The 12,792-nt window shown below is 42.7% G+C and overlaps 1 protein-coding gene across 9 annotated transcripts in view; it reads right to left on the minus strand.

The window, feature by feature from the left end:
* The window catches only part of sorbs1 (sorbin and SH3 domain containing 1), a 43,817-nt gene that overhangs the window by 22,085 nt on the left and 8,940 nt on the right, over positions 1-12,792 (minus strand). For 3 of the 9 annotated variants that reach the window (XM_028988832.1, XM_028988831.1, XM_028988830.1), the window contains exons 1-13: positions 11,570-11,831; positions 11,160-11,202; positions 10,059-10,151; positions 9,739-9,855; positions 8,502-8,611; positions 8,309-8,414; positions 6,162-6,328; positions 5,536-5,596; positions 5,279-5,353; positions 3,776-3,811; positions 3,575-3,683; positions 3,022-3,136; positions 1,795-1,878 (exon numbers count right to left, since the gene is read on the minus strand). In XM_028988832.1, coding sequence (XP_028844665.1) covers positions 1,795-1,878; positions 3,022-3,136; positions 3,575-3,683; positions 3,776-3,811; positions 5,279-5,353; positions 5,536-5,596; positions 6,162-6,328; positions 8,309-8,414; positions 8,502-8,611; positions 9,739-9,855; positions 10,059-10,151; positions 11,160-11,202; positions 11,570-11,581 — 1,128 coding nt within the window. In that variant the 5' untranslated portion in view covers positions 11,582-11,831. Of the gene's footprint in view, positions 1-1,794; positions 1,879-3,021; positions 3,137-3,574; positions 3,684-3,775; positions 3,812-5,278; positions 5,354-5,535; positions 5,597-6,161; positions 6,329-8,308; positions 8,415-8,501; positions 8,612-9,738; positions 9,856-10,058; positions 10,152-11,159; positions 11,203-11,569; positions 11,833-12,792 lie in introns of those variants that run through there. The other 6 variants (XM_028988828.1, XM_028988829.1, XM_028988827.1 and 3 more) reach the window with 5 other exon arrangements.

A 12,792-nucleotide genomic window follows, 5' to 3' on the forward strand; every position in this document is an offset into this window, starting at 1 on the left:
GAACTATAACGAAATATATCATATATATTCATGATATATTATTCATGTAATATATCATGAATAAAAATAAGAATAAAGGTGGTCTGCATATTAAAATTAATACAAAATTCTCTTATTTTAAAAATGTTGTTATTTCCTCTTGTTTAATCGTGTTATTATTTTTATGCATTTATTATTTTTTTCTGTTTCCTGTGTCTCCCATCCGGTGACACAGATGACATCACATAGGCAATTTTGGCATATTTCAGGATACTTGTGGTGGTTTAGCAGGTGGCTGGGACAAAATGACAAAGCGACCATTCCTTACAATGAGGTGAAAGTGATTGTGATTGTCATTGTGATAAACTGCAGCACAGCACATGATGACACAACTGAAATCCACATCGGTATTGTTTACTTTACTTTACTTTACTTTATTTAGCAGACGCTTTTATCCAAAGCGACTTACAAGAGGAAGACACCAGCAATTGTCATTCGATTTCTATAGAATATTGAGTTTACAAACTAAGAGCCCTGATAAGGTATTCGAACCGGCAACCTTCTGATTACGGGGCTGCTTCCTTAACTGCTAGGCCACCACTGCCACCACTGCCCCATGAAATGAAGTGGAAAAGAAAGCAGAATGTTTGGTCGAAAAACATGGAACAAATCAGAGCGTCTTCCTTGTCTGGAGTGGATGTAGAGTATTCTTGGTAACAACAATATAATAATAAGATAAGGTTTGACTAAAAGAAAATATATTTTTTTGTCTGTTCTATTAGGTTCTTGTACAATATTGATGGGGTTAAATAGAATTGCATTACTACAAAAAGAGACTAAAATACCATTTTCATTGACTAAAAATTCAATGTCCTCAGTTTCTGTTGATTAAAACTAGAATAAAATAGTCATGGACAATTCATGGATAGTTCAAGGATAAATAAAACTAAAATGTTCAGACTTTTAGTCTGACGTATGGACATGCGTAAGACTAATAATTAAAAAATAATGACAGCTTGACGCAAACACTAGACTAAAACTGAATTAATACAGGCCACCAAAAATTTGTTAAATGTTCAATTTCTATTGTAATTTTTCAGCCTCTCCCTTGAGTTTAAAAATGCATTCGTTAAATATGCAAACTATCTATATTTTTCAATGTATATTTATTGCATATGCCAATGGTAGCACTGTCATGCATTCCAAATATCTTGCTATTTCAGTTGTGTCTACATCAGGACTGCTCCTAACAGTCTTCCTTTCCTTCACACTGGCCTGATAGAAGCCAATGGCATGTGACGTCATTTGAAACAGAAGCATGGAAACACCTGAATACTCTGTTTTTGGATCATAGGCTCTCGTGATTGGAAGGGTGAGCAAGTCTATGTTTGTATTGTGAATCACCAATCACATAGTTTGAACTCTCAGTGGGGGGTCTGTGTGTTAAATTAATCCAGTGGCCAAATGTAAAGGATCACTGCAGAACCAAGAAAGGACTAATCAGATTGGATGGATTTCATTTGTAAAAGATATTATACTGCTGAATGCACCTCAAATGGCTGAACATAGTCTTAGACAAATAGTCAGCATTCTTAATGCAAAATATGCTGCATAAATAAGTCATATTACAACATGCAGAAAATTTGCAATATGAACATAAAATGAGACGGGCAAGAGACAGAAACGGGATGAATGAAATGATCAAGGACTTGAAAAAAGGGAGCAGGGGATGACACGGACATTGTTTAGGCTGCTGAGTAGAGATGTTACGACATGCATTACAGTAAAACCACTGTCACTTGGACACAAACTTACCACTTTTCCAAACTCCATCTCTGAAAAGAACCTATACCAAGGCTCATTTTCTAAATCTACATCTTCCGGGCTTAAGTCCTGAGGCTACAAGGAGTGTGGCAACAAGAGAAGGAAAGGAGGACAAAGAGAGAAAACACAGTTTCAGCACAGAATTTACAGACAAATGAGGCTGAGTGAGATAATGATGGGCAGCTTCCTGCATCATCACGAGCATGTTAACATCGCCGGGTGGGGGAGCAAAGTAGAGATGAATGTAATTACTTTTAGTCATGTGACTTTCAGTTAGCAGGTCTGGCATTTGTCAGATGTCATCTGGCCTCTTTCCTCTGTTCTTTTTTTCTTTGTGGAGGTGAAAATGCGGACGTGTACTCATCCCAATGCATTTGACTGTATTAACAACTGTTAGCAATTATAAAAGTAATAATATGCATGTCAATACACACTACAGGACTATACACAGTGTAGGACAGAAAAAGAAATGTAACTGGTTTTCCACACCAGCTGTATGTTCATTCACTCTGCATGAGGCTGAGAATCTGCTGTGATAAACGTTCAGGGGTCTCGTCCACTCAAGTACAGTTACAAAATATCTTGCTTCAGTAATTACATTACTGTACAATCAGTCACTTACATTTCATTTAGGTATTTAAAATCTTTCCAACTAATAACATTTTGTCCATCTATAATGTACGTTTAATGCAAGAGTGAGGGCAAACTATAATAACATATATGCTTTATTAGCCGAGCTCTTGATTTCCTTCTTCAGCGACAAGAGAAACTGATGTACAGTATCCTGCCATGGTTATTTTGTGGCAAAATTACAGCGTTATGTCATCAGGCAGCCATCAGGGCCGCGGCTGCCCTGGAAGAACTGGAGGAGGGACAGCTGGAGGTGTCAACATACACCGGAGCCCTGATTCGGTTCCCTTCGCCACAACGCATTCATCGCGGCGCCAGCTCCGCTCCCCGGGTTCTTCATGTCTGAACAGGCGAACAGGAGCTCGGATACGTCACCACTGTCAAACCAGAATATTCAGCAAAACGCGGCCGGCTGATTGATGGGGTCTGTGGCCTAATGGCAGCGAACAAGCGGCGCTTCGGAAACACACCCACACACTCAGCCTCAGCAGCGGCGCTTTCCACGTCAGCTGAGCGACCCGGCATGCTCGGCTCGCAGACACACATCATCATGCAGCGAAGGAGAAAGCCAGAAGGCGGCGGGGGTACCGTTCTCTCCTGCCGCAGCACGGACGATTTCCCCGGCTCGTACTCGAAGATGCTCCTGGGCTCAGCGCGGTACTTCCTGGTGTCTACCTTCTTGTCAGGGGGTTCCCAGTCATTCCTGCAGGGGTGTCGGAGAGACGAGGAGGAAGGGGGGGAGGCAAAGAAAGATTCTTATTGAAGAGAGTCTCCATGGCAACAGTTTTTTAGGATGATGTCCCCATCAATGCGACTGTGATTCATCTCTCCTTTCCTTCCTTCATTCCTTCCTTCCTTCCTCTTCCCTTTACTTCTATTTTACTAATGAGCCCATCTTATTTTCCCACTTCCCTTCTGTGAGCTGTCACCCTTTGACCCCCAGCCCTACAGCCTCCTCAGAAGCAGGCAGACCATTCATAAAGCACCAGGCAGACCATCTGCTGCTTCACAGCCCCCATTTATCCCCCTTCACCTGTCCTTTCTCATCCCTCCTTACATTCACTCCTGCTGAGAATATGGGCAAATGTCTTAACAAGCAGTCAAAAGGAACACACACACACACACACACACACACACACACCTTTTGGTTGCAGGTTTGAGGGAAGACGTCCGGGCTGGCACGGGGAGCTTCCCTCGGGGGTCGGAGGAGCCCACGTCTACTGCACTCTTGGAACGAGGAACGCTCGTCGCTGCAAAAGCCACCAGTCCGTGTTAGACAGGACCACGTGACATGCAATCGCATGTTCAATCGCAATTTCAAATCTATACAAGTCACACTCACCATCTTCCGAATAAACGTAGTACGAGGGCGTGTCATCTGAAAGAAGGTCAGAGGTCAACGACTAACACCTCGCAGGGTTCCTCTTACACTCAGAAATGAACTGTAATTACATGCACGTCACTAAAACACCAGAAGAGCACATAAAAAGGTGAGAATGGCGCGGATTAGCATGCCATGCGTAGCAGCCATTAGCAGCTGATCAGCTTGTTTACATGTGCAGCGAGGCCAGCAGGTGTCACTCGAGGAGCCGCCCGACGTCTCCTGTTACAAGCGCATGTCGCAGCAGCAGCAGCCGACGCTATCGCTGTCATTATATAAGTCTGCCCATTAATTATGTGACCGGCGCTGTGCACTCAATTCTCAAGGATCAAATAGTGTAGATTTTTTTATATATTGTACTCTCGTCCCTTATTTTATATTTTATGCATGTAGTCATAGATGACATCTCCAAGCTCCAAATGAAAATACCATGTACAATATATGTAATAACAGATAACAAAGGTGATAACACATGATAATAAAAGGTGTCGTACCCTGTCTAGGCACTTTATAATTGTGAAAAACTGTGCCAAGTATAGTCTCAAGCACACATTATGACATTACAACATCTATTTGGAAAAGATGTTAGGATGTTCTGATGCATTTAACAAAAAACTAGGTGCACAGAACAGATGCTAAATATTCTGTTGTTTACAGCAGACTGAAAGGTTCAAACCAAACTTGGTGTGATTAGTCAGACAATTATTTGCTACTAAGAGTGCTACTCTTATTAATTTATCATTTAAAAAGAACATACAGGGCATGGGTACAGAAGGGGCACTGGATGGCATATGGATTGGTTTCCAGAAGAAGGTCTTTAGGTCTGTAATTACTGATGCAATAATAGAACGTGCCAGAGCCAAAAGGTTCGATCTGGAGTGTTGCGATGCTGACAGTGCATTAGCCTTGCTACTCTACATAGATTTACTGCACACCTATCTGAATTAAATATAGGGCCTCTGAACACAAAGGAACTGTATTTCTTTCAACCACAACTTTGGACTGATTCAGTTTTTTCATTAGTTAATCAATATTTTATCAATATTTAATAAAGTGTTATTAAAATGTCATATACCGACATCACATATATACAATTATTAAAATATTATATATATGTAAAGAAGTAATGTGGAAGTATTCAACATGACTTCTCTCACAAAGACTTTGCTCTTGTGAGTTTAAAATACAAGGGCGCCACCTAGTGTTGATAAAACATATATTTCTATGTGACGACTTCATCAGTCACATAAAATATAATGTACCCTCATCTAATAAAATCACACACACATATACATTTTGTGCCATGTCCTGCCACAGGTCAGCTCTCCTCCCAGCCCTCTGCTTCTGCAGGGGTCCTGCACGTCTCGAATGTTAATGGACTGGGCCAGGGAGCTGCCGGGAATTATAGATGAGGGTTATCGGGTTAAAGTGGCAGGAGCAGCTACTGTTCACTCTGGCCGGTACCTCTGGTTCTCAGCGGCCTGTCATTGGTTTCTGGGAAAACGTAGGTGGGGCGATACGGGTTTTCCTCAACCGGTTCTGAGTGAGACGTTCAAGAGAAGGACAGAACACACACTGACAAAGATTGACAGGCATGCGAAGCTCATACACGTACACACTTGAACTATGCATACTCACACACACACACACACACACACACACACACATACAGGAGTTGGACAAAAGAGGGTGCAAACGTGGGAAATATAGTTGTGGCTTACCTGCAACTCTGTGGATCTGCTTGAACATGTTTTTATACCAATCCTTCGATTTCTCTGTGTTCTGAGAAATGAAACGGTACGTTTTAACGGTCACCTATTACATTTTTTTCGTTTTTTTATATAGGTCTTAGCGGTCCTCTAATTTTGTATCTGACATCTCTTTCCGAAATTCAGCCATGGTGCAGAATTACAGCCATTATTATCTAGTCACACAATGAGATTTCCCAGGAGGCGACATTTCGGTGTCTGTAGCTTTAAATGCTAATGAGGAGGAGAGAGGTGGGACGAGGAGGAGAGCGGCCTATAGGAGTCGAGAGGGCGTTCGCGGAAATTACATCTTCAACACCATTCACCAAAAACAATGTTGGCCGCAGACAGGACGTCATGTCAGCATTTTTCCAGAAAACAATAAATGAACCCACTGGTTCTTCAGGGTCTTGTGTGATGGAACTGCATCCAATCACAGAGAAACTTTTCAAGCCATGATGGTAGTTATCATTTTTTAGGGGAGGGGTGGGAAATTCTCTGGATGAGAAAGGGGAGGTAACCTTGCCCCATGATAGGTGACCATTAAAGCAACAAATGCAACTGCAATGATTTTAATGTTGCTCCTGAGGGTTTCATACCCGAACAGGGGGCCTGGGTTGCTCCAGCGGGTTGATGAGCGGAGAGTACAGGGACAGCCTTTTGCTGTCCATATCAGTCACTTGGCTGTGGGGGGTTTCAGTCAAGACTCTTCCTGAAGACTCGTGTACTCTTTTATCTGCACAATTTCCCTTCTCTTGCAATGGATCTGAAAAAAAACCCCACAATGGCAAAAAAAAAATATTAAGTCAGACTTAGAAAATGATCATGGAATTTAATGTTACTTTAGCAATAGGTTGATTTTTAAGGGTGTAAACAGAATAATAATAAAACATTTCTGTGACAATGGACTCTGCTAACATTAACCAACAGGACCCCAAAAGGACAGCCAGCATGTAAAAAGGATGACCTTTCATAGACATATAACTTTACACTAAGATCTATTTGACTCCAAAGCAAATTAAGATTCCACAAGATAGAAAACCAATACTGCACCACAGAACTGTCATTCATAAAACAGTAAAGTGAACTCATTGACTCTTGACTCATGTTTTAAATAAGCACCCAAATGGATCCTACAGAACAGCTCACGCCTGTGGCAAACACAGCTATGCTTCTGGTTTGAATTAATTTTTGTATATTTATTTTAAAGCCCACACAACCCTGCCTGTGGGAACGCATTTTTGGTGCCACTCCCAAGCCCGGGTAAATGGGGATGGTTGCATCAGGAAGGGTGTAAAACTCTTGGTTGATTGTGTGGACAACCCCACAGGTTGATCTTCTTTGGCAGCCCTTAATGGGATTTAAATCCACCACCCTTAGTGAGCAGTGGGGACCCGGGGACCAGTGTGTGGGGACGGTGCGTCGGTTAAGGTGACCTCGGTGGCACCTTGATGGTTCAGGATTTGAACCCGCAACCCTTCGGTTTTGAGTCTGCTTTGGATTTTAACCCGCTAGGCTACTACTGCCCCCTGAAAATTGAATGTGGAAGTAACCACACAGCTGCTTGTGCAGGACACAAGCAAAAATAAGCAAAAGCAATAGTCTGTATAGTTCCAATGCAGTGACCCAGTACATAAGTAACAGTATTTTATAGCAAGTCTTGTGTCTATTAGAGTTTACTTACCACACATGTTGCAAATCAAAGTCAACAGTTTTGCAAAGTCTTAGAACAACAGCCAATTACAACAAATCGCATTAATCGCAGATAAGTAGAAATGAAGGCTTTTCTTGTTTGTGTTACAATCCTTGATAGTACTGAGATGCTTCACATGGCTATACTGCAGCCCTTAGTGTGTTAGCGTCACCGTCTACATTGGGTTGAAGGAATTTTAGTTTCATAGTTCATAGTTGCATAGAGGATTTGAACTTGGCTGGATACGAATTTCATAAGAACAGCCTTCTCTGTTCTTCTCTGACGCATTTCAGAGAGGGTGAAGTTCAAAGAAAGGGAAACCAAAATGGACACTTTTGTGATGGAAGCAGAAAAGAAAGAAATCTGAAAAAAACAAGAGGCCAGAGCACTTGGTGATGGAAATTCTATGGAACATAAATATTTAAAGTCTGAAAGCTTTAGCGATGGGGCTGCACTTAACTCCAAAGAAACAGACCTTCAAGACAAGTCAATATATCCATTTTTCCTTCACAGCAACACTGAAGATCAAAATGGGACTCAAATGGGGACAGAAAGCAAATACAAAAATGTATAAATCAATACAAAAATGTATAAATACATTATAATTTTTCTAGCACCTAACAATCTCCGAGCATGCTCTTCACTGACAAGTCTAAGCCTTATCAGGGCTCTTAGTTTGTAAACTCAATATTCTATAGAAATCGAACGAGAATTGCTGGTGTCTTCCTCTTGTAAGTCGCTTTGGATAAAAGCGTCTGCTAAATAAAGTAAAGTAAAGTAAAGTAAAGCCCAGGTCTCTTCAAACTACAAACTATGCAAAAACATTAGTAATGCACTATTAATGTATACAATGTCATTTAGAATCACTAATATGTCCTGGTTTTGTCACGAAATTAAAAACTACCATGATATTTCAGCATCTGATATAAATAGCAACATGGAATTAAAACATATTCAACGTTTTGATGTCTGCTGTTACCCTACGGCATTGCGCCAACGTGCATTAAGAAAGTTGCCACGGGGCAAGAACAAGTGTACCAGAGTGTGCCCCACCTCGGCCGTGCTGAACCAGGACGATGGTGGGGTTGACTCCGATGGCCTTGGCAGACGCCGGTGGATCTGGTGGAGAGTGGGGTTTTGTGCTGACTACTGACTCGCTCTGCCGAACAGAAGGAATCAGCGCTCAACCCCGAGAAATGACAATCGTTTCATTAAAAACGCGAACGGAAAGATTCTTCAAACGAACCTTTGGTTGTTTGTTGCTGACGCGCGGCGAGTGGACGCCAGGGCTGTCATAGTCATCCTCGGCCGAAGCCGTTTCCGAGGTGTCCCCGTTCACCGCGCCAAGCCAGGCACCTGTAATGCACCCATAACCGCTCGCCTCAGAAGAGCTGCTCCTCAGTAATCCCGCATCCGCGAATTCGGGGGAAAAGGGAGCCACCTTCACTTGGCCAACGTCGTGTTTGTTGTCACCGCCCCGAGAAACCCGGGAGGGTGGAAAAACACTCGGCCTTCAATTAAACCCGACCCGTTATCAACTTCTGCCAGTGCCGAGCGCTTCCCACAAAGCCTCGGCAATGGAGAGACATGCTAATTTCCCGGGAGGAGAAAAAAAGATTCTCTCGCAATCGGTGAACTTTGTCTTAGGAACAAGGTCCCCATTCAGGCCACTGTAAGGGGTGTTTGTTCCAGTGGCCTTTTTCTTCGGGCACAACAACAATTCAACCATCTCCCCGCAAGGCCTGGCCACGCTCCAAAGCGGCTCCAATGCCGGGGTCGTAACAAGCGGGGCCACATTCAGTGGGGTTTAGAGTTCCACTGTACAGTGTGTGGGCTTTGGAAACAAGAGGGATCTTTGACAAGTTCATCGTTAACTGCACAGGATTCCTGCGACCAAATAAATCACATAAGCCGAGCACAACAGGCCTCCGGTGATTTATTTCACACCCTGTCGATCTATGGCACGGTTTTATAGTGACTGTGGGCACAAATCGTATTTTCCCCACCATGTATCATAACATCAGAGCAACCATCAGAAATTCTGGTTTTATGGTGTGTGGCCTTGGTTTCTCATGAATATGATTCTTTCATGAGAAACCACGTGAAGTGAGTTTTGTCCATGTACAGCGGTATTAAACAGTACTGAAGTGATGTGAAGCACAGCACATGGTGCACACAGTGAAATTTGTCCTCTGCGTTTAACCCATCACCCTGAGTGAGCAGTGGGCAGCCATGACAGGCGCCCGGGGAGCAGTGTTTGGGGACGGTGCTTTGCTCAGTGGCACCTCAGTGGCACCTTTGCGGATCGGCATTCGAACCGGCAACCTTCTGATTAGGGGGCCGCTTCCTTAACCGCTAGGCCACCACTGCCCCAGAGAAATCACCATGGAGATGCCGGGATTGAACCCGGTACCTCATCCATGTACTGATATTTAGTGCATCTCTACCGTCCACGATTTTACTTGCACCACAGGGCGACTCACCTTTGGCAGTGTCCCCAGCAGGCTCTTGGCTGATACAGTCTTCATCATCGATGTGGACGAGTGTGGCCCGGAGCGTAACAGCCCCCTTGCCTTTACACACACGAGTGGGGTCCAACTCTGTAACCAGGGTGAAAACCGCCCTCAGTATTACATCTGGGCTTTTTGAGGGGGGGTTGGACAAGATTGCCATGTTGCACAGAATCCGCCACGGGGGACTAAATTTGCGTTAATTTCAGCACAGTGAAAGTCTGGAGGAATTTGCTTTTTACACCCATTTAGGTTAACTGGTTGCAAACATCGTAAAGAGGTTCAATGCTCACCGGTGGGCATCAGGTCAGGTGAACTCTTCATGCTGGTCACAGGAGTTATTCTCACTGCTGCAACTGTGCGAGGTCCAGAGGAGGACAGCGGGACTACAGAGGACAAGACACAGTGGAAACAGCTAGGATCAAACGGCAGGTCCACCTTACTCTTTACTTATTGCAGTTATCTCCAAAAGGGGGAAGTATTGCAAGAATTTCCCACTGAGGCTGTTTTTTTTTATCATTTGGAGATTTAAGATCATCCAATCAGGATGCAAGTATTGAATCACATGATCACCTTCTGAGATTTTCAACAAATTTGAACAAAGTGTCTGTGTGTGTGTGTGTGTGTGTGTGTGTGTGTGTGTAAATGTATTTATTTATTTATTTGTTTGTTTGTTTATTTACATTAATCACCTTTCCACAGTGTGTGAATGGGATTTACATGACAAGCTGGTGGTTCTGCTACAGAAATTCAGCAAATGGAATAGAGGCTAATAAACATTTTTAATAAATGTAAAGCATGAACATTATTGAGAGAATAATGAGGTTATTTAGCCTTACAAATGGTAACATAATGGCGAGTGAGATGAAGATCCATCTATAAAGCGTCTGTCTACCTGGCAGTGGACATGAATGGACATGAGCCTGTATGGCTTTTACAAAATTCTAAATTATAGTAGGGGACCATGTCAAAAGGAGTTTTCTGGCAGCAGAATTTTAAATAAGACCGTGATCGGTGTCTCAGCTGCTTTGTGGAGATACAGAGAGTGTCCTACAAGCCAGCCGGAGACGGATGAGCAGAGAGCAATAACAGAGAAGTTCAGTGATGTTTGACACAGAAGACAGATGGTAGGAAGGATGGAAAGAACAGACAGTGACGGTGGGACGCTGCTGAAACAATGGTTCCGTCAGGGGCCTGAGGACAGTAGGTGCCCAGTGTGCCACCTCATATTCATCACGAAGCCTAAACAATAGAGTTACACAGTGTTGCACTACAGTTCCACATTATTAGGAACTATGTGCCATTCCTTCTCAGTAACTTTCTCCAAAGACGATATTTTCCTGTGAATGAGGAATGAAGGGACGAGTGAAGTGAAGAGAATGTGCCACACTTACTGTGGGGTGGGTCAGCTCTCACAGTGCCCTCTGCAGGAGAGCCCTAGAACATAGCATGACAAGAAAATGACTTTTGTGGTATTCTCTTATGTTACAAGCACTCTCTTATTAAAGAAAGTCATTGTCACAGTGTGTGTGTGTGTGTGTGTGTGTGTGTGTGTGTGTGCACCATAAATTGCAAGTCATTGCAACCCTGACCCAGTTAAGTCCATGGACACAGAAGCAATTTATAAAATGTACATAAGATGAACGAACGACAGAAACGATTGAATCAAGTTCAGTTGAATCAACTAAACTTTATCCAATCGATATTTTGCAGTGTGAGTGTGAGAAGCCCAGAGCTGAGGAGAGCATCCATGCACATAAAGGGAAGTTACACTTGCATCCAGATAATGAAAAAAGCATCACACCACTGCTTCCATTTGACACTGTAATGCGATCCAGGCTGTTGAGGCAGCAAGATGGGAAGGAGGGAAGGAACACAAGAAGAAGAAGAAAACAGGTTGGCTGGGTGAGACACAAAGAGATCTTCACAGAATGATTATATTATATGTGGCTCTGCACGTTAATAACACGGCATCACTGTGATAGTGTTAAACTGCTGATAATGAACTGCTTTGTGGTTTAGAAATGGGACATTCTTCAACCCTCTGTCTGCCAGTTAGGTTTGGTAAAGCCAAACACAATCTGGGCAAAGTACTTTTTTTCAAAGTGATGGATTTGGGGTGCAGTAACTTTTATTTGTGGCGCAAAACTCTACAAGTGGGCCCAACTGCAGTCTGATATCTCCCAGTTACAAACAGACTGTTGCAAAATCATGCAAATTATGCAGGTAAATCAAACTAACATGCCAATAACGTCACAACCAAGAGTTTTCATAATGACACAAATACCGTTTTTCACAAAGTTTGCTGCTTCCGTTTTACTATGCCAATTTGCATATACTCCAGAATGTTATGAAGAATGATTAGAATTTCGCCCCAGAACACAGCCATGAATAAAGAATGGTACCAAAACATCCTCCGACAGTAACTTCTCCCAACCATCCAAGAACAGTTTGGTGAAGAATAACGCCTTTTCCAGCATGATGGAGCACCGTGCCATAAGAACAAAGTGAGAACTAAAGTGGTTCGGGGAACAAAACACTGAAACACTAGGACAAACTAAAAACCACAAATTCTGACAAACTCCAAGCACGGATTATGAAGGAACACTGCAAATATTGACTCTTTGCATAAACTTGATGTACATATGACATATATACATATATAATATATATATAACATATATAATGCTTGTAATTAAGCTTCTATACACCACAGAAACAACTGACAAAGAGATCTAAGGACACTGAAGCAGCAAACGTTGTTAAAAAAACAGTATTTGTGTCATTCTCAAAACTTTTGGCCAGGACCTACACCTAGGTCTTCAGAACTGAAGATATGAAAAAGGCTATGAGAAGTCTAGGCTCAAAACAGAAAAACCTGTTCCCATGGGAAGCAGAGCAGATGCCACCAAGGAATACCTGGATGGAAGTTTATCAGAAAGTCTATTAATGATTTACAGAACACAGCCTACCGTGGTTAATAACTACAAAGTGAACTGAGGGTAAAGAAGGTAGAATACAAACACA

Source organism: Denticeps clupeoides, chromosome 8 (genome assembly GCF_900700375.1).
Source record: "Denticeps clupeoides chromosome 8, fDenClu1.1, whole genome shotgun sequence".
Classification (NCBI taxonomy): Eukaryota; Metazoa; Chordata; class Actinopteri; order Clupeiformes; family Denticipitidae; genus Denticeps; species Denticeps clupeoides.